Source organism: Chiloscyllium plagiosum, unplaced genomic scaffold, assembly GCF_037043375.1.
Source record: "Chiloscyllium plagiosum isolate Xiang-an unplaced genomic scaffold, Cpla_swu_hap1 HiC_scaffold_16, whole genome shotgun sequence".
NCBI classification, from domain to species: Eukaryota; Metazoa; Chordata; class Chondrichthyes; order Orectolobiformes; family Hemiscylliidae; genus Chiloscyllium; species Chiloscyllium plagiosum.
Genome location: NW_028270154.1, coordinates 41,154,457 through 41,176,725, shown reverse-complemented (window position 1 = coordinate 41,176,725; position 22,269 = coordinate 41,154,457). Strand labels below are relative to the sequence as shown.

The 22,269-nt window shown below is 42.0% G+C and overlaps 1 protein-coding gene across 1 annotated transcript; it reads left to right on the top strand.

Annotated features, from left to right (window-relative positions):
- The first annotated feature begins 3,500 nt into the window (after nucleotides 1-3,500).
- On the top strand, nucleotides 3,501-21,891 carry LOC122556623 (methylsterol monooxygenase 1-like). Its single transcript, XM_043703534.2, has 5 exons — nucleotides 3,501-3,812; nucleotides 12,735-12,883; nucleotides 13,948-14,074; nucleotides 14,726-14,880; nucleotides 16,588-21,891. Exons 1-5 carry the CDS (start codon nucleotides 3,561-3,563, stop codon nucleotides 16,778-16,780), a joined length of 876 nt encoding a protein of 291 aa, XP_043559469.1. The 5' UTR covers nucleotides 3,501-3,560; the 3' UTR covers nucleotides 16,781-21,891.
- The last annotated feature ends 378 nt before the right edge of the window (nucleotides 21,892-22,269 follow it).

Sequence of the window (22,269 nt, the reverse complement as noted above, 5' to 3'; positions counted from 1 at the left end):
TTAAAGTTCCCCATTGGTTGTTTGCTCTACTGTGACATTTAGGAATGGCAGTTTGTTGTTGTTTTCCTCTTCTTTAGTGAACTTTATGCCAGTAAAGGTATTATTGATGGTCTTGAAGATTTCCTCTAATTTATTTTGTTTAGTGATGACAAAGGTGTCATCCACGTAGCGGACCCAAAGTTTGGGTTGGATGGTTGGCAGAGCTGTTTGTTCAATCTCTGCATAACTGCCTCTGCTAAGAACCCTGATATTGGAGATTCCATGGGTGTTCCTTTGGTTTGTCTGTCGGTCTTGTTGTTGAAGGTGAAATGGGTGGTGATGGTGATAGGTCAGAGTGGAGGATGGAGCGGGTAGGTGGGAAGGAAGCTGGAGATGTGGGAGAGTTGAAGAGGCTGGTGCTGAGTTGGAGGGTTGATCTGGGATGAGGTGGGGGGAGGGAAAATGAAGACATCCAGATTCTTTTTAACTGCTTTTTAATTGTACCAACCTCCACTTCTTCTGGCAGTTCATTCCATACTCACATCACCTTCTGCATGAAAACGTTGTCACTTAGGTCCCTTTTATATCTTATCCCTCTCACCCTAAACCAGTGGCCTCTAGTTCTGGACCCCCCAAACCCTATTTATCATAACTATTCCCCTCATGATTTTTTCAACCTCTATGATGTCACCCCTTAGCCTCCAATGCTCCAGGGAAAACAGCTCCAGGCTCCTATTCAGCCTCTCCCTATAGCTCAAATCCTCCAGTCCTGGCAACATCCTTGTAAATCTTTTCTGAACCCTTTCAAGTTTTACAACCTCCGTCTCAAAGGAAGGAGACCAGAATTGCATGCAATATTCCAAAGGTGGCCTGCACACCATCACCTATCATTTCCGTCAACGACAGTCAAACTCCACCATCAGAGATATATTTCCCTCCCCACCCCTATCAGCATTCCACAAAAATCATTCTCTTTGCAAATCCCTCGTTAGGTCCACGCCCCACCAAAACACCCTCCATTAACGGCACCTTCCCTTGCAAGTCACAAGAAGTGTAAAATATCCGCCCACCTTTCCCCTCACCTCCATCCAAGGCCCCAAAGGATCCTTCCACATCCAGCAGAGATTTCTCTACACATTCAAACATATCATTACTGTGTTCGTTCCTCTCAATGTGGTCTCCTCTACACTGGGGAGACAGACGCCAACATTTCAGGGAACATCTCTGGGACACAAGCACCAAACAACCCCACTGCCCTGTGGTTGACCACTTCAATTCCCCCTCCCACTCCACCAAGGACATGCAGGTCCTGCGCCTCCTCCTTGGCCAAATCCTACCTACCTGACACCCAGAGGAAGAATGCCTCATCTTCCACCTAGGGACCCTCCAACCACACGCCATTAATGTCACTTCCACCAATTTCCTCATCTTCCCTCCCCCCACCTCATCCCAGATCCAACTCTCCAAATTGGCACCACCGTCTTCAACTGTCCCATGTCTCCATCTTCCTTCCCACCTATTCACTCCACCCCTTTACTTTGACTTATTACCATCACCTCTCACCTGCACCCATCTATCGCCTTCCCACCTACCTTCCCCTCCAGCCCTCTATCCTATTTATCTCTTAGCCTACCCCCCTACATTCCTGAAGAAGGGCTTGTGCCCGAAACGTCGATTCTCCTGCTCCTTTGACACTGTGTCTTCTGGCCTATTACCTAAATTGCCAGTTCATTTTTGACAGCTCTGCTGTCATGCCATTGTAATTGCTATTGTTTAAATTCAAAATATTAGTCTTGGGCCCCACACTTCCCTCCCTTAAATTGTTTGTAAATTTCGATCATGGTTGCTGCAACCCAAAATTGCTTTGACTATGAGGTAAGTAATTAATCCTGAAAATGTGTTGCTGGAACAGCGCAGCAGGTCAGGCAGCATCCAGTGAACAGGAGAATCGACGTTTCGGGCATAAGTCTTCTTCAGGGTTCCTGACCTGCTGCGCTGTTCCAGCAACACATTTTCAGCTCTGATCTCCAGCATCTGCAGACCTCACTTTCTCCTCAAGTAATTAATCCTGTCTTATTGGTCAAAACTCTGTTGAGTATAACCTGCTCTCTGGTCAGCGCCATAACATACCAGTCTAAGAAATTTTCCTGAAAATGTTCATTGAATTCCTCCTCTGCACTGCTTTTTCCCAGTTGATTTTTCCAGTGTATGTTAGTTAACCCCCTCCCACCCCCCACCACCATGATTACTGCTCAAGCTTTTTGACAAACTCCTATTATTTCTTCCTTAATATCCTGTACTACCAGGTGGTTGTTGTTAGGAAGCCTCTACAAGTGACGTCTTGCCTTTATCACTCCTCATTTCTACCCAGACTACTTAGAGCATAAAGGTCTACAGCACAGAAAAAGGCCATTCACCCCATCAAGTCTGTGCCAGTCAAAAGCAAGCATCTAAATATTCTAATCCCATTTTCAAACATTTGTCTTGTATGCCTTGACATCACATGTGCTTATCTACCACCCTGAGAGGTAGTGAGTTCCAGATTCCCACCACTCACATCCTTATATATTCTACTTTCTTGAATTAACATCATCCCTCTCCATTGTGTTAATATTATCTTTAATTAACAGAGCCATGCTTCTTTTTCAACCTTTAAATCCCCATAGTTCCTGCATAGGACTTTACTCTTTAGTGAGCCATTATCTTTTTTGTGGACTACAGCTTTTAACTGCTCTCCCGGTTCTCCAAAGGCCTTTTTTTTTGTCTTATCTGCTCTTTGCTGTTTTTACCTGCCATTGGGAAGAGATGATGCTATGTGGGATTCAAATAATACTGAATGTCTGGAGCATGAAAAAGGTTACAAGGATTATAAACCAATCATCAGAAATATTGAATGAGGGTTGGCCATCAAATGGAGAGCAAAGCAAGATCTCAGGCCTATTCACAAGAAAAAAAAAACAAAAATATGTTGGAAAAACTCAGCAGGTCTGGCAGGATTTGTGGAGAGTCATCACTTAACGTTTCGGGTCTATTGACCCCTTTCTCTCCACAGAAACTAGCAAACCCGCTGAGTTTTTCCAACAATTCCTGTTTTTGTTTCTGATTTTCAGTAGCTGTACTTTTGTTTTTTGTTAGGCATACAAACTTGACTCTTGGTGTTTGAAGCTTGGTTATTCCAGAAAGGAACGATAAAAATGTGTAACTGGAACTGGTGTAAACAAATATTCAGCACCTTTTCCTGCTCCAAATGATACCAGTTTGGTTGTTGTGACGTATACTCCCCATATTGGATTGCCCACACAGCGCAACATCAGTCCACCGCCTCGTCCAATCAGCACCCGCTGATCCTTATGAGTCGAGTTCTTTTCACCCAGGCAATGTAGGGTCCGCCTCCCTCCCGCACGCGGAGTGGATCAAGCTCCAGGACCGGTCTGTCACTCAGGGCAGTCCTGTTTCTCTATTGGACGATTTGCTTGTCAATCAAAAAGCGTGCCTGGATAAGGTGATGGTGCTACTTCAGCGAAGTGCTGTCAGGTTGTATCGGGTTAGACGCGTTAAACGTCAAATGATCGACTGGCAGGATGGATGGAAACAGCAGCAGTATTATCACTTCTGCAATTCTAGCCATTGATTACATGGACTCTTTACTCCCCGAAAACCCTTTACAAGAGCCTTTTAAAAATGCATGGAACTACATGCTGGACAATTTTACCAAATTTCAAATTGCTACTTGGGGTTCTCTTCTGGTTCACGAAGGCGTTTATTTTTTGTTCTGTCTACCGGGTTTTATTTTTCAGTTTATTCCAGCCATGCAGAAGTATAAGATACAAAAGGTAAGAATGGTATGAATGTCATTGTGTGTGTTGTTGGGGAGTCACTTATTTATCTCGGAACTTGGGCATCTTTTGAATTCTTCAAAAGTATTATTTTATATTTTAATGGGGATTCATGCAATCAAATGTGGTCAACCGTTTAACGTTAACTAGTTGATGGTTACCATGGTCTCTGGTTGAATTATTTATACAATAGAAAAGTCAACAGTCTGTAAAAGCTGTCAAGAATTTTGTGCGTGTAATTTGTCATTCAGCATCTCGGTGTCTTTATATGACTAACAGAAAGTGAATTGTATCAAATTGGCGATCATTTGATGTGCAAATATAGAAACAACAAAATCTCTAGAGTTAGAACTGTAGTCAGTATTTAACAAAAGTCGGAATTTCAACGACAACTTCGTTTAGGCAAATCGCTGCATAGATTTTCCACACTGTTCCACAATAATTATATTTTATAATGCGCATTTGTCCAGTCACGGATCCAAATTTTGCAGCAGATAGTCGTCACACTGCGAGGAACATTCGATGAATATGTGTCCAAGCCATACCAAGTAAGGAAGTGTGAGGAGTGACAAGTGGATGTAAATTATGCTTAAAAAAAGAGCAGGTATACCCCTCCCACCGAGGACTGCATCTATAGTTCCAGCCACGAAAAAAAGTTCTTGGCCTCACTTTGGTTGTCCATGCTGTTCGTGCTAATTATAAATACCTTAAGAACCACTATTCTTATTTTTTTAAATGAATTTCATCATCCATCATTGTCTAGTATTCTGTAAGAAGTGATATCTCTGAAAGTGGACAGAGTTGGTCACAGGAAGTTTACAGATGTGACCATAACTTGTCACTGCAACAGAATGTTGGCTGATTAAGATACTATTTGCAAGAAATAATTGGTACTACTTATATAAAGCTACCATTTAGAACATGAAATATTAATTTAGATTATCACAGTTAGTGATGGTGATAATCTTAACAGTGTTGGTTCTGGTGAAGCTAACTTTGAACAGGACTTGTATTTGATTGTGTTTCATATGGAAAGTTGAAGTGTATAATAAATGGTTTCTAGCTGGCATTCCATCCTCCATCAGCAATAGGCACAATTATTCCAGACAAGACCTCTTTCAATACATGTTTCTATTCTTCAAGCAAACTTTCCTTCTCAGCTTATTTAAACAAATAAATTAACTGTGACATTTGGTTTATATTTTTATTTAAGTAGCTAATGCTAACAATATCAATAAATGGAGAGTAACTTTATAAAACAAAAACAAAACATACCCTAGCATTGTGATCATGTTGCTGGATCAGTAATCTCTTAGGCTCAACTAATGATCCACAGACTTGACTTCAAGTTCCAACACATTAACTGGAGCATATAAATTATGGATTAGAAGATAGGAGTAGGAGTTAGTTATTCATTATGATCATGGTTGATGATTGAGCGTAATTCCCTAATTCTGCCCTCCCCACACTCCATCCCTTGATTCTTTTAGCCAGGAGAGCTATTTCTCCCTCCTCCTTCTTGAAAACATACAATGTTAGCGAGTTTTGAGAAGATTTGTAGCTCAGGTTGAGGTTCTGGATGTAGGTTTGCTCGCTGAGCTGGAAGGTTCATTTCCAGACGTTTCATCACCCTACTAGGTAACATCTTCAGTGGGCCTCCATGCAAAGCACTGTACATGATTCCTGCTTTCTATTTATATGTTTCGGTTTATTTGGGTCAGTGATGTCATTTTGTTGTGGTGATATCATTTCTTGTTCTTTTTCTCAGGGACTGGTAGATGGAGTCTAGCTCGATGTGTTTGTTGATAAGAGTTCCAATTGGAATGCCATGCTTCTAGGAATTCTCGTGCATGTCTCTGTTTGGCTTGTCCTAAGATGGATGTGTTATCCCAGTCGAAGTGGTGTCCTTCCTTATCTGTATGTAAGGATAACAGTGAGAGAAGGTCATGTCTTTTTGTGGCTAGTTAGTGTTCATGTATCCTGGTGGCTAGTTTTCTGCCTGTTTGTCCAATGTAGTGTTTGTTACAGTTCTTGTACGGTACTTTGTAAATGACATTAGTTTTGCTTGTTGTCTGTATAGGGTCTTTCAAGTTTATTAGCTGCTGTTTTAGTGTGTTGGTGGGTTTGTGTGCTACCATGATGCTAAGGGGTCTGGGTAGTCTGGCAGTCATTTCCGAAATGTCTTTGATATAGAGGGGAGTGGCTAGGGTTTCTGGACGTGTTTTGTCGGCTTGTTTGGGTTTGTTGCTGGGAAACCGGCGGATTGTGTTCATTGGGTACCCATTCTTTTTGAATACATGTTATAGGTGATTTTACTCTGCCCTAGGTAGTTCCTCTGTGTTGCAGGGTGTGTTGGCTCGTTAAAATAATATTCTGATGCAGCTTCGACTGGGACAACACATCCATCTTAGGACAGGCCAAACAGAGACACGCACGAGCATTCCTGGAAGCATGGCATTCCAACTGAAACTCTATCAACAAACATTGAGTTAGACCTCATCTACCACCCCCTGAGAAAAAGAACAGGAAATGACATTGTCAACTCAAACATATAAATAGAAAGCAGGAATCATGTACAGTGCTTCACCTGGAGGCCCACTGAAGATGTTACCTAGTAGGGTGATGAAACGTCTGGAAATGAACCTTCCAGCTCAGCAAGCAAACCTACATCCAGAACATACAATGTTTTGGTCCTCAACCAGGTTTCTGTGATAGTGAATTCCACAGGCTCACCACTGTGACATTTCTCCACACTTTAGTGGTTTTAGGAATATCCTTCCTGTATCTAACCTGTTCAGGCCTGTTGGAATTTTTTAGGGTTCCATGACAGCATCCCAACCCCCGATTCTCTAAATTCCAGTGAATACAATCTGCACTGACAATTTTCATTGTCAGTCTTGCCATCCTAGGAATCAATTTCGTAAACCTTCACTGTACTCCCTCTATTGTATGAATAACTATCCTCAGACAAGGAAACCAAAACTGCACATGATTTCAGGTGTGGCCTCACCAATGCCCTGAGTAATTACAACAAGATGTCTCCGCTCTTGTACCTGAATCCTCTTGCTATGAAGGCTAACATATCATTTGCCTTCTCTACTGCCTGCTGCACCTCTGCGCTTATATTCAGCAACTGGTGCATGATGTTATCCAGGTCTCATTGAGCATTCCCTACTCTCAATTTACAGCCATTAAAGTAATAACCTGCCTTCCTATTTTAACTACCAAAGTAGATAATATCTCACTATACTACATCTGCCATGCATTTGTCCACTCATTCAGCTGTCCAAATCACCCTGCAACATCTCCGCATCATCCTCACAGCGCACCCTTCCACCCAATTTTGTCTCGTCTGCAAATTTTGAGAGATTTCATTTAGTTCCTTCATCTAAATCACTCATGTATATTGTGAATACCTGGGGTCCTAGCAATAACCCCTGCAGTATCCCACTAGCTACCATTTGGAAAAACAGGTTTGTTCCTACTTTTTTTCTTGCCTCCCATTAGTGTTTGTACATCCCAATACACTACCTCAATCCCATGTATTTTAACCTTGCATTTTACTCTTTTACGTGGAACTTTATCAGAAGCCATCTGAAAGTTCAAATAAACCACTGGCTACCCCAATCAACTCTACTAGTTACATCTTCAAAGAATTCCAGTAGATTTGCCAAGGCTGATTTCCCTTTTGTAAATCCCTGCTGACTATGTCTGATTCTATCACTATTCTCTGGTGTAAAACTCTTGACAATGGACGCTAGCATCTTCCTTACTATTGATGTCAGACTCATTGGTCTAAAATTCCCTGTTTTCTCTCTGCCTCTATTTGTAAATAGTGGGACCAAAAGAGAAAATGCTGGAAAATCTCAGCAGGTCTGGCAGCATCTGTAAGGAGAAAAAAGAGCTGATGTCTCGAGTCTAACTGACCCTTTATCAAAGCTAAAAAAAGGGGGGAAATAGGGAGGTATTTATACGAGGCTGAGAGAAGGTGAGTCATGGCTCCAGAAGCAAAGGTAGCAATAAAGAGGTGATAATGGCAGTGCGTAGAGAGATTATAGGGAGATTAGGAGCTGTGAATGACAATTGTAAATAGTGGGATTGCATTGGCTAACCTCCAATCTGTAGGAACTGTTCCAGGTTCTAAGGAATCTTAGATGACTGCCAATGCATCCACTATTTCTAGACCCACTTCCTGAAGTACTCTAAGATATAGATTATTAGGCCCTGATATAGATTTATCAGTCTTCTACCCCATCAATTTCCCCAGCACCATTTCTCTACTAATACCGATTTGCTTCAGTTCTTCCCTTTCAAAAAACCCAATATTCCCCTCATTTCTGGCACATTAAAGAACTATTATAAATAAAAGTGACTATGGACGTTCCAGATTGTTGCAAAACATATCTGGTTCTCAACTGCCCCTTAAGGTAAGATATTTGTCATCCTTAATTACTCTGGCCTATTTGTGACTGCAGACCCACAGAATTATGAGTGACTCTTAACGGCCCTCTGAAATGATCTAGCGACCCACTCCATTGCGTTCAAGAAGGTGAACCACCACCTTCTCCACATTCTGTGAATGAATAAGTTTTTAAAAAATGATTTGAATTAAATTAAGTATCTGAATTAGATTAGCTGGTTTCAGTCATCATCTAATTGGAATCAAACTTCCAGGGGTTGTTTGTCTGACATGACCTGACCAAGTGAACTTTCTCAATGGTTGCTGTTTAATCAAAGGTGCTGGAAGAGCACAGCAATTCAGGCAGAATCCGAGGACAGGCAAAATCGACGTTTCGGGCAAAAGCCCTTCATCAGGAATAAAGGCAGAGAGCCTGAAGCGTGGAGAGATAAGCTAGAGGAGGGTGGGGGTGGGGAGAGAGTGGCATAGAGTACAATAGGTGAGTGGGGGAGGAGATTAAGGTGATAGGTCAGGGAGGAGAGGGTGGAGTGGTTAGGTGGAAAAGGAGCTAGGCAAGTCGGACAAGTCCGGACAGGTCAAGGGGACAGTGTGGAGCTGGAAATTTGAAACTAGGATGAGGTGGGGGAAGGGGAAATGAGGAAACTGTTGAAGTCCACATTGATGCCCTGGGGTTGAAGTGTTCCGAGGCGGAAGATGAGGCGTTCTTCCTCCAGGCGTCTGGTGGTGAGGGAGCGGCGGTGGAGGAGGCCCAGCACCTCCATATCCTCAGCAGAGTGGGAGGGGGAGTTGAAATGTTGAGCCACTGGGCGATTTGGTTGATTGGTGCGGGTGTCTCGGAGATGTTCCCTAAAGCGCTCTGCTAGGAGGCGCCCAGTCTCCCCAATGTAGAGGAGACCGCATCGGGAGCAACGGATACAATAGATGATATTAGTGGATGTGCAGGTAAAACTTTGATGGATGTGGAAAGCTCCTTTGGGGCCTTGGATAGAGGTGAGGGAGGTGGTGTGGGCGCAGGTTTTGCAGTTCCTGCGGTGGCAGGGGAAAGTGCCAGGATGGGAGGGTGGGTCGTAGGGGGGGCGTGGCCCTGACCAGGTAGTCACGGAGGGAACGGTCTTTGCGGAAGGCGGAGAGGGGTGGGGAGGGAAATATATCCCTGGTGGTGGGGTCTGTTTGGAGGTGGCGGAAATGTCGGCGGATGATTTGGTTTATGCGAAGGTTGGTAGGGTGGAAGGTGAGCACCAGGGGCGTTCTGTCCTTGTTGCGGTTGGAGGGGTTGGTCTGAGGGCGGAGGTGCGGGATGTGGATGAGATGCGTTGGAGGGCATCTTTAACCACGTGGGAAGGGAAACTGCGGTCTCTAAAGAAGGAGGCCATCTGGTGTGTTCTATGGTGGAACCGCTCCTCCTGGGAGCAGATACGGCGGAGGCGGAGGAATTGGGAATACGGGATGGCATTTTTGCAGGAGGTAGGGTGGGAAGAGGTGTAATCTAGGTAGCTGTGGGAGTCGGTGGGTTTGTAGAAGATGTCAGTGTCAAGTCGGTCGTCACTGATGGAGATGGAGAGGTCCAGGAAGGGGAGGGAGGTGTCAGAGATGGTCCAGGTAAATTTAAGGTCAGGGTGGAATGTGTTGGTGAAGTTGATGAATTGCTCAACCTCCTCGCGGGAGCACGAGGTGGAGCAGAGGGATTGGAGGGCTGCGCGTTGTGAGGGTGAGAGGTTGGAGTGGGGGAGGGGGGTCGACAGGTTGAGGCGGTTAATGTCCCGGCGGCAGTTGGAAATGAAGAGGTCGAGGGCAGGTAATAGGCCAGCGCGGGGTGTCCAGGTGGATGCAGTGTGTTGGAGGTGGGCAAAGGGGTCCTCGGAAGGTGGGCGGGAATCCTGATTATGAAAGTAAGCTCGGAGGCGGAGGCGACGGAAGAATTGTTCGATGTCACGGCGTGTATTAAATTCATTGGCTGAAGCCAAATGCCAACTCGAGGACACCTCTTCCTACCGCCCCCTTGACCATGACCCCACCCCCCATCACCAAACCATCATCTCCCAGACCATACAGAACCTCATCACCTCAGGAGATCTCCCACCCACAGCTTCCAACCTCATAGTCCGGGAACCCCGCACTGCCCGGTTCTACCTCCTTCCCAAGATCCACAAGCCTGACCACCCTGGCCGACCCATTGTCTCAGCATGCTCCTGCCCCACTGAACTCATCTCTACCTACCTCGACACTGTCCTATCCCCCCTAGTCCAGGAACTCCCCACATACGTTCGAGACACCACCCACGCCCTCCACCTCCTCCAAGACTTCTGTTTCCCCGGCACCCAACGCCTCATCTTCACCATGGATATCCAATCCCTCTACACCTCCATCCGCCATGACCAGGGCCTCCAAGCCCTCCGTTTTTTCCTCTCCAGACGTTCCCAACAGTACCCCTCCACCGACACTCTCATTCGTTTGGCCGAACTGGTCCTCACCCTTAACAATTTCTCCTTTGAATCCTCCCACTTCCTCCAGACCAAAGGGGTAGCCATGGGCACACGTATGGGTCCCAGCTATGCCTGTCCCTTTGTTGGCTACGTAGAGCAGTTGATCTTCCGTAATTACACCGGCACCACTCCCCACCTCTTCCTCCGCTACATTGATGACTGCATTGGCGCCACCTCGTGCTCCCGCGAGGAGGTTGAGCAATTCATCAACTTCACCAACACATTCCACCCTGACCTTAAATTTACCTGGACCATCTCTGACACCTCCCTCCCCTTCCTGGACCTCTCCATCTCCATCAGTGACGACCGACTTGACACTGACATCTTCTACAAACCCACCGACTCCCACAGCTACCTGGATTACACCTCTTCCCACCCTACCTCCTGCAAAAATGCCATCCCGTATTCCCAATTCCTCCGCCTCCGCCGTATCTGCTCCCAGGAGGAGCGGTTCCACCATAGAACACACCAGATGGCCTCCTTCTTTAGAGACCGCAGTTTCCCTTCCCACGTGGTTAAAGATGCCCTCCAACGCATCTCATCCACATCCCGCACCTCCGCCCTCAGACCCAACCCCTCCAACCGCAACAAGGACAGAACGCCCCTGGTGCTCACCTTCCACCCTACCAACCTTCGCATAAACCAAATCATCCGCCGACATTTCCGCCACCTCCAAACAGACCCCACCACCAGGGATATATTTCCCTCCCCACCCCTCTCCGCCTTCCGCAAAGACCGTTCCCTCCGTGACTACCTGGTCAGGTCCACGCCCCCCTACGACCCACCCTCCCATCCTGGCACTTTCCCCTGCCACCGCAGGAACTGTAAAACCTGCGCCCACACCACCTCCCTCACCTCTATCCAAGGCCCCAAAGGAGCTTTCCACATCCATCAAAGTTTTACCTGCACATCCACTAATATCATCTATTGTATCCGTTGCTCCCGATGCGGTCTCCTCTACATTGGGGAGACTGGACGCCTCCTAGCAGAGCGTTTTAGGGAACATCTCCGAGACACCCGCACCAATCAACCAAATCGCCCAGTGGCTCAACATTTCAACTCCCCCTCCCACTCTGCTGAGGATATGGAGGTGCTGGGCCTCCTCCACCGCCGCTCCCTCACCACCAGACGCCTGGAGGAAGAACGCCTCATCTTCCGCCTCGGAACACTTCAACCCCAGGGCATCAATGTGGACTTCAACAGTTTCCTCATTTCCCCTTCCCCCACCTCATCCTAGTTTCAAATTTCCAGCTCCACACTGTCCCCTTGACCTGTCCGGACTTGTCCGACTTGCCTAGCTCCTTTTCCACCTAACCACTCCACCCTCTCCTCCCTGACCTATCACCTTAATCTCCTCCCCCACTCACCTATTGTACTCTATGCCACTCTCTCCCCACCCCCACCCTCCTCTAGCTTATCTCTCCATGCTTCAGGCTCTCTGCCTTTATTCCTGATGAAGGGCTTTTGCCCGAAACGTCGATTTTGCCTGTCCTCGGATGCTGCCTGAATTGCTGTGCTCTTCCAGCACCACTGATCCAGAATCTGGTTTCCAGCATCTGCAGTCATTGTTTTTACCTCGCTGTTTAATCAAACCCTAGCCTTTAGGTTTCTTAGGGAATTCAACAAAATAAACAAGAAAAAGACAAGATGGCCATGTGCCAAATCTTCATGGATTCTGGGAGTGGTCATGGAAGGAGTGAAATCTCTGCACACAAACAACATGCAAGGCCTTGGCGACTACTCCTTATACCAAGAGTTCAAAAAATAGAGGCCGAGCGACCTACAAAGTTGATAGGTGAGGCATCAATACCTGCATTACTATGATGTACCTGCAGTCCCACTGATTCGTGAAAGAATTGAAACATGGATAGAATCCCATCATAACTGCTGTGATTGTGGCCAGTGAATATTTAGACCTGGATTACGTGTGCACAAGAAAACTGTATTTGCTTTTGTAAATTAAATTGTCCATACGGTGAGACAGTTTGTCATTAAAATAACTTTTTTTAATTTTAGGACAAGCCAGAGAGTATTGAGAAACAGTGGAAGTGCTTCAAAGTGCTGCTGTTCAATCACTTCTGTATCCAGCTGCCTCTGATCTGTGGCACTTATTACTTCACTGAATTCTTCAACATTCCGTATAACTGGGAGAAAATGCCACGATGGTAAGATGTGCTTGTCTCATAGCTGTATCAATAAAGTTTTCATCCACAGTTTTCACCTCAAGCGTAGAATTTTCCCATCTTAGCCAGACTTCCAAGCAACATTCAAAAGACACCCTTAACTTGTATCAAGTTTGCTTGTTTGTCATACTATATGTTGAACTTTACTGCACTATTAATTTTGAATCTGATATAATCAGATTATCACAGTACTCTGTCTGGATCTTGCTGTTGCTAAGAGACATGGCACCCATTTTGCAGTCCTCATCAATCTTCACTGGTTCCCATACTCCAGAGCATTTCTTCACCAACTCACTCTGCAACCTCTTTCAACCCTTGTTTAGTCAGTAGCAACCACCATTCAGAGTCTTCACCTGTTGTAGATTTCCATACTGAAGTGCTCCCCTGACCTTCATGTGTTACAATATGCCACTGCATTATCCTTCTGATATAGGCAGGTCATTGCAATGCAATGTCTGGGTTGTGCTATTATTGAAGATACTTGGCACTATTTCCTGCATAGATTGCTGCACCATAAGAGAATCTACAAATATATTCATAAAGTTACCCTCTCACTTTCAGAAGCTTGATATGAAATCTATCACTTTAGCCATCACTATGGTGAGCTTTTTCTCAGAGCCCCTTATGCACTGCTTTGAGGCAGCTTGTTATATTGAAGCCAGTATGCAATAAGTGCAAGTTATTTTCAATGTTAAGAGCAACAGTCTTTTTCATGTTATTGAAAATGAAATGAAACACTTGTTGTTAACTAGAATAACAGATAAAATGGTGAGAGGTAATTTTCTGAATTTGTGCTATTGATGGGATAGGAAGTTTCATTACCTCAGATTGCATTTCAGAAATTCAGATTACTAAGTTAAAATGTTTTAAAATCATGAGAGTGGCACCTGAATTCCTAATGTGTAGTGCTGATGGATAAGGTTCTGTGCAACATCAGGAAATTAGTCTTGTGGTTCAATAATGAAATTCCACCAATTCAAGTTCAAAGGAATAGTTTTTACCGATATAATATTCCTAAATGCCACTGCATTATCCTTCTGATATAGGCAGGTCATTGCAATGCAATGTCTGGGTTGTGCTATTATTGAAGATACTTGGCACTACTTCCTGCATAGATTGCTGCACCATAAGAGAATCTACAAATATATTCATAAAGTTCATCATGAATTTACGGTGAGTCACTATTTTTGTTTTGGCATGATGAGAAAACTTTTACGCTACCAGTTGTCCAATACTCATTTACTGTTCCAATGACTTCAAGATTGCATATTTCTCAACTTCATTTGCCCTTTGTCCTGTTCACATCTGCATTTTGTATGTGGCCTTGCAGTTGACAGCAATATTATGAATAACCCTAGTGGAGCAGTTTCCTGTGGTTCCATGATTGTTCTTTTTAGGCCTGTGAATCATTTGTTGCAGTGGAACCACACCCTGATTCTATGAATCATTTTCTTGGCTATTATGTAAGTTAGTTGTTTTATTGATTTTATTTTAAGATGTTGAAAATTATGTATATTAGTTTGTTCTCTTTTTTTTTCTGGAGTTGAGAACAAGTGAATGCATAAAATATTTCACTTGGAACCTAGTCAACCAAGCCATTAATTTGGAGTTATCTCATTTATTGAATAATTGCTGATGCCAAACTTCCGAACTCTGCTTTCAAAGGCTTTATTACTAATTCTTGCTATTACTAACAGAGTTTTTCACTGTGCTTCCACCAGCCTCTACTGTTGTCATTTTGTCATTTACAGCAGTGTTTACTTTCAGTGAATGATTGTGCATGTGCCACTCAGTTTTATTTTTCTTCAAATTTCTGTTATCTAGGCGCCATTTGGCATGCAAGCTGAATATGCCCACCCAGCAGAGACACTCATCCTCGGAATGGGTTTCTTCATTGGCATCATGATCTTCTGCAATCATGTAATCCTCCTCTGGGCTTGGGTGATCTTTCGTCTCCTGGAAACAATAGATGTACACAGGTAAAGATGTCATTCAAGTAACATCATTATGCCAATTTGGTTAAAGTTTGAGAATGTATTAAACAAAAGAGGAAACAATCCTTTTGGCATTACTACTTCACTGCAAGCTCATATGATAAATATTATTCTGACACTCTATTGGATCACCAAATATAAATCAGATCATTGAATGACACTCCACTTGATCCCTGGGTTTGTTTTGTTATGAATGTAATTTAGTTAAATCAAGTTGTAGTAAACAGTTATGGGGAATATTATCAGGATTGAAATTGAATTTTATTTGCTTTTATGTTGACACTGTTCAAACCAAATTCTGGGAGTCTGTCGTTTACACCACTACATCAAATAACCGTATCCTGACAACAGCTAGTCTTCAACAATAGCTGAGTCTAGGGTTCAGAGAACATAACCAAATCACTGATGGTTGGTCCCATGGAATCCAAACTGAATCATAGAATCCCTAGAGTGCGGAAGCAGGGCACTTGGTCCATTGAGTCCACATCAACCCTCCAAAGAGCAACCCACTACCCTGTCCCTGCATTTCTTAATCCATCTAACCTTTATATCTTTGGACTGTGGAAGGAAACCACAGCACCCAGAAGAAGCCCAGGCAGACACACTGAGAATGTGCAAACTCCACACAGCAGTTGCCTGAGGATGGAATTGAACCCAGGACCCTGGCACTGTGAGGCAGCAGTGCTAACCACTGAGCCACCATACCTCCCCAAAACTAGACAAACATAAAACTAACTTTATGAATTCTGCATTGACTTTTGGACAAGAACATTATGGCATCCCAAATATGTTTCAAAGGGACAAAACAGTTTCTTGTATGCTGCAGAAGGAGGCCAGTTAGTTTATTGTATCTGCGCTGGATCTTTGAGCATTTTGACTTAGTGCAAATCTCCTGTCTTTTCTCTATACAAATTTCCCTGCACATTAAATCATTAGTTAAATAGACTTAACACCCCATTGTTCTGGGTGTCCCTGTGCATGAATCTCAAAACTAGAATGCAGGTACAGCAGGTAATAAGGAAGGCAAATGGAATTTTGCCATTTATTACTGAAGGACTGGAGTGCAGAGGTGTTGCTAGAACTGTACAGGGCAGTAATGAGACCACACCTTGAGTATTATGTACAATTTTGGTCCTTTCATTTGAGGGCTGTAGTTTTATTGGAGACAGTTTAGTTTTATTGGAGACACTAGATTGATTCCAGAGATGAGGGCATGTCTTATGAAGAGAGGTTGAGCCGTTTAAGTTGTGCTAAATCCGTTGACTTGCTCTATTAATCAAACGGCACCAAGTTTCCACTATTAAGTATAAAGAGGTCATTTTTTTTAAAGACCTTTTTACAAATATTGACATTTTAAAACACATTCTGATTCATGGCAGATTTTGCTTTTAGTGATCTGAAAATGCATTTGAGATCTTTAAAACTCAAGGGAAAAGATCATTCTTCAAAATGGACACACACAGTTTGTGCCATAATTACCAATCTCATCCAATGTAGGAGCTCCATAAATTACCATGTGTTAAAAAGGTTATCAGATCAGTCATGGTCTAACTGAATGGCAGAAGGGACTATAAGGGCTAAATGATCTACTTCTGCTCCAGTGTTTTATGGTCTTACACCATAATGTGAATGAAACACAAATGTCTGAGTAAAGTTGCTCCTTTGCTAATGATTTTTGTTATTTCTTCTCAGTGGTTATGATGTTCCCCTGAATCCATTGCACTTGATTCCATTTTATGGTGGCTCCCGTTTCCATGACTTTCATCACATGAACTTCATTGGAAACTACTCTTCAACCTTCACGTGGTGGGACAAGCTGTTTGGAACAGACTCTCAGTTCCAGATGTACAATGATAAATTGAAGGAAATGAAAAAGGATCAATAAGAAATACACAAAACCAATAACATAAAACATAGCAATTTTACTCCAAATTACTATTACTATAACCAGGAAATTGAGAAATCTAATCAATCGCTGAACTGTTTAGCAAATTGATGCTCTTAATGGGTCCTGATGGCGAAGTTCATTTTGCTACCATCTTTTAATAAATAAAATATTCTAAATGTTTTTCCTGGCATTCACCTGAGGAAGTAGTACTGTTAACTACACAATTATACAGACAGACTCCATTTTCTCATGATTGTTATTTGAAATTGTTCCAAACTTTTGGGAGAACTGTCTCGAAGTTGTTTCTCTTTCTGTAAAGAATTTAGGGAAACATTTTCATAATTACTTGTTGTATTGAAACTTTCAATGAATTAGCCCTGGTTTTTTTTTTGCAATATTTCCTCATTTTGTTGGAGAAAACATGTTTTTGCAAACGTGTGTTATGCCCTAATTTGAATGACCTTTTTAGATTTGAATTTCTGGAATAATACCTGGAAATATTGGAAGTCTTCTTCCAAGGACAAATTACAATATACAGTTTCTCACTGTTCTAACTGACATAAGATAATACAACCAGATGTTTATAATCACTATGTATATTTGCTTATTGTGAAATAGCACCAAATCTTATAGATATCTTGTAATATTTTCACTTGGGCATTCAGGTAGGTCATTTGATTCAAAGTTCCAAATATTGTCTGCGCTGCTGTCAAGAACTGACATGTTCTGCAAAATTCAATTATTTGGCTTTTTTTTATCAGAAAGAATCTCTGGTATAGGGGTCACAGCATGGAAGAGGCTCTTCAGTCTATAGTGCCCACACTGGTCATCAAGCACCAATTTATTCTTGTCCCATTTTCCAGTCTCTGGCCTGTAGCCGCATATGCTGTGGCATTTCAGGTGTTCAGCTCCCTTCATAGCTGTAATGGTGAATTCCCTCTGCACCCTCTCAAATGTGATCGCATCCTTCCTAGAACTGCACAAAGTACTCCGGTTTTGGCCTAACTAATGTTTTCTACAGCTCCTGCATAACCTTCCTCATCTTGTAATCAGTATCTTGACTAATAAAAACAAGTGTCCCATTTGCCACCTTATCCACCTGCTACCTTAACTACCTGTCCTGCTGTTGTCAAGGATCTAAGGACATCCATACCAAGGACCCTCTGATTCTCTGTACTTCCTAAGTCCTACCATTCACCATGTATTCCCTTCTCTCGTTAGTCCACAGAAAATGCATCACCTCACATTTTTCAGGATTAAATTCCATTTGCTATTGTTCTGCCCAGCTAACTAGCCTGTCTATATCGTCCTGTAGATTCTTCTCCTTGCTATTTACCTCATCACCAGTTTTCATGTCATCTGTGAACTTATCACTCATACCTTCTTCATTAATGTCTTGATCGTTAATGTACGTTACTAACGGCAAGGTACCCAGCGATATGGCTTCAAATCAGAAAAACAACTTTTGGCCATCACACTCTGTCTCTTGCCACAAAACCAAACTGTTAGACATACTTATGCAATGTTTAAATTTAGTGAGGTTTACTCAGTACTAGGGAGTTTTGAGAAGATTTGTAGCTCAGGTTGAAGTTTTGGATGCAAGCTTGATTGCTGAGCTGGAAGGTTAGTTTTTAAACGTTTTGTCACCATACTAGGTAACATCATCAGTGAGCCTCTGGTGAAGCACTGGTATTATGTCCCACTTTCTATTTGTGTTTAGGTTTTCTTGGGTTGGTGATATCATTTCCTATATTGATGTCATTTGTTGTGTTGGTGATGTCATTTCCTGTTCTTTTTCTCAGAAGGTGGTAAATGGGGTCCAAGGCAATGTGTTTGTTTATAGATTTCCAGTTGGAATGCCATACTTCTAGGAATTCTCAGGCATGTCTCTGTTTGACTTGTCCCAGGATGGATGTGTTGTCCGCATCAAAGTGGTGACCTTCCTCATTTATATGTAAGGATACTAGTGATAGTGGGTCATGTCATTTTGTGGCTAGTTGATGTTCATGTATCCTGGTGTTAGTTTTCTGCCTTTTTGTCCAATGTAGTGTTTGTTACAGTTCTTGCAAGGTATTTTGTAAATGACATTCGTTTTGCTTGTTGTCTATATAGGGTCTTTAGCTGCTGTTTTAGTGTGTTATGGTGGGTTTGTGGGCTACCATCATGCCAAGAGGTCTGAGTAGTCTAGCAGTCATTTTCAAGATGTCTTCGATGGAGGAGAGAGCGGCTAGGATTTCTGGGCGCGTTTTGACTGCTTGTTTGGGTTTGTTGCTAAGTCACTCAATATTAAAATGTTTTATAAAATGGATCAAGCTTAGTTCAGATGACATCATTTGTTTATAGTTTATTTCCAGCTGATTCTTCCTGAATTACAACACTTTAACTTCAAAATCCACTTACTTTTGTGTGGAAAATATGTCCCATTAATGTTAATGAAAGAAACTGAAGAATCCAAGATGAAATCAATTCTCAAAATGGAAGTCATTATAGATAACTAAATCTGAAACTGCATGTAAGAGGTTAGGAGATTATATTTATAAGTTGATGTTTTTGGCGTTTTTGCTCAAGAGATAAATACCATTTGGTGATTACACTGTTGAGCTTGCTTTATAATAAATCAATGTGGAGATCATATTAAATAACATTGAATATTTTCACCCTTTATGTTAATGGAAAATTGTCATATAATTGAAGGTTAGCAAGAGTTTCAGGTAATTCAAAGGACTTTACAGTTACAGGTAACTAATAACGTGTAGGAATGAGTAGGCTTTTAATTATCTTAGTGAGTTTTAATGATCTGTTCTAAGATTGACAACTCTTTTAAATACTGATATTAAAAAAAACTGCTGGTTCAGTGAAAGTTCAATATCAGAATTATGTTCAAGGCTGTACATTGTAAGGCATATAAATGCGTTGTAAGTGTTATAAGTGTCACCTATGGAAAATATTACATTTTTGTGACTTCTCAGCATTGCTATGGTTGTCCAGTTTATTTTCTACTTCTTAAGACTGTCATCCAAATTTCCCAAATGCCCACAGTTTGAATTGCAATTTTTGTTTTTATGGTAGTGAGCTTTGTGATAGTGATTTTCACTTTCAAGAAAGGACCCAAGAGCAGATCTTTGTTTGAAATGATAAACTATTTCATAATATTGGAAAAATACATATATTTAAAATCTACATTGTTTTCATCTGAAATCTGCTGCCAAAATTCACCACCCCCTTCCGCCTACATTACTTCCCAAGAAGTCAAGCCCATATTCTTTTCCAATTGCTGCTCCATCTCTACCTTTAAAGTATAAACTTTTCATTGCACTCATTTGAGTACATGTGACAATAAAGTTAATTCTATTTCTAACTCTTTGAATGAATTGTTGAAGTCAGGCTTTATGCCCACCTTACTCAAAAACTTCCATTTAAACACACCCAACCTGGCTTTTCAGCCCCCACAGTGCTGGAACTAATTTGCTTAATGTCATAAACTGCATCTCTTGTTAAGAGCAAAATACTGCGGATGCTGGAAATCTGAAACAAACACAATGCTGGAAAAACTCAGCAGGTCTGGCAGCATCAGCAGAGAAAGAAACTAAGTTAACATTTTGAGTGCTGTGTGAGTTTTCCAGGACTTTTGTTACTGCACATGTGGTGCTTGAGCTGCTGCACCTTTAGATGTTAACATAGTCAACTCATCCATCCTTTTTTCCAGAATTTTCTCCAATGGTCCCCTGTGAGCTGCCTTACTTCCACTTGTCTCAATGATTCTAGTACATCACAGCTGCTTATGAATACTCAGTGTCTTGATTGATTCTATGCTAAGTTTTAAAAGTCCACGCTTTGTCCATTAATTAAACTGCTGCCTTCTGTAGTTTAACTCTTCAACGTATTTGCAAGGTCTGTCACTTAGACTCACTTCTCTCATGCTTTGCTGCCTTGTCTACTGTGCCCCACATTAACACAACCAAATCTGTTCAAAACTCCACTCCTAACCCCTCTATTACCAATGTTCATTGATTTCTGTTCTGCCAATGCATCAAATTTGTAATCCTCAGCCTCCATTATTAACACTTTTCTGGCCTCACCTACTTGTGCATGTTCCATGAATCTTACATTTCACATTGTTACTTATGCTTTTTTGTCCTCATGTGCAATCACACCGTTGGTGGCAAAACTTTTGGTTGTTCTGGAATTATTTTCTGAAACTCTCTTCCTACATTTTTACACTTGCCACACTTGTTTTGCATTTTGAAAAAGAAAATCCTCTTATTGACCCTGAAGTTGTCTCTTTAGCAGTTCCTCTCCTCAAGTATCTTTGAACAAGCTCTACATTAAACATGACTGAACAATGCAGTGTTGCAACTTCAATTCTAAAAGTAATGGTTTTACTGCACTTCAGGGTAAGTGAATTTTCACTTAAAATATGTTTGGGTTCACATTGAAATAAATACAAGGCAGAATCTATATTTATCTAAGGCCAGCTGTGTTGGTGGGGTTGGGGCTAAGGATGGAGAATCTGCACAGTCTTCGTCCCTCAGAGATTGATCACAAGGTTTGTACTTGGAATGAGAAGTCCCCTTTTCAGGGAACAAAATCTGGCCCATTTCAGTGCCCAGCTGTTGTGGTTTGCATCTGTACAAAGATTGAGCCGATACTAATTTATATTGCTGTAGTTCTCTCCCTGTACTAGCCAGCCGCTGGCCTGATGTTCCAGCTGGTTAAGACAGGTAGGAGTTGTGGTTTTGGTGGTGCTCACTAGCAAATTTTGCACTTTCTAGTGAGATGTATATTAAAACATGGACTTGTGATTTGAAATGCTAATGTATTATCAATCCTAATGATATGCTTAATTATCTAATGGTTAACCATCAAATCAATTATGGTTTATTAATAAATGTGTTCAGTACGATTACTCCAGAATAACTTAGCAAGTTTTCATGTTTTTTATTAAGTCTTGTTGACCATGAATTTTATACATTCAAGTTTTAAATAAAGTTATTGCCATCAATATAGTGCTGTACATGCTGGGTGCCCAAGTTCTGTAATAATTCCATGATTGTAACTTTCTTATTATGTTTAATCAATAAAATTAGATCTTCTAAAGCCTTGATTAATTATGGAGTTTATTATCTTATCTACCAGAGATTTTTGTTAGATGGATAATGTGAAATTTAATTGGAGGGAAATTTCTGCATTTTGTTGCCAAGGGCTGATTTACTTTCAAATAGAATTCTCTGTGGCAAACATGATCTTGCCAGTTTTTCCTCTTTAGAAACTTTGAAGCTGACAGCAAAGACTCATTCAAAATCAATGTCTTGATTAGGAACCTATTATTCTACTGGTAAAGTTGCTGGGATACAATTTTTAACTCCAGTTGCCCTGTGGAAACCAGAAGAATAGGAAGTTAAAATTGTGAAACTCTTTGCTTACCCTGAAATAATTGGGAATTGACAGATTTGTGACTTAACCTGTTTTTCTGAGCAGACAAGGGA

Coding starts and splice junctions, on each gene's coding strand:
- LOC122556623 (XM_043703534.2), top strand. CDS start 3,561: ATGGATGGAAACAGCAGCAGTATTATCACTTCTGCAATTCTAGCCATT. Junction 14,075..14,725: donor AAGTTCATCATGAATTTACG/GTGAGTCACTAT, acceptor TCTGTTATCTAG/GCGCCATTTGGCATGCAAGC. Junction 14,881..16,587: donor GAAACAATAGATGTACACAG/GTAAAGATGTCA, acceptor ATTTCTTCTCAG/TGGTTATGATGTTCCCCTGA.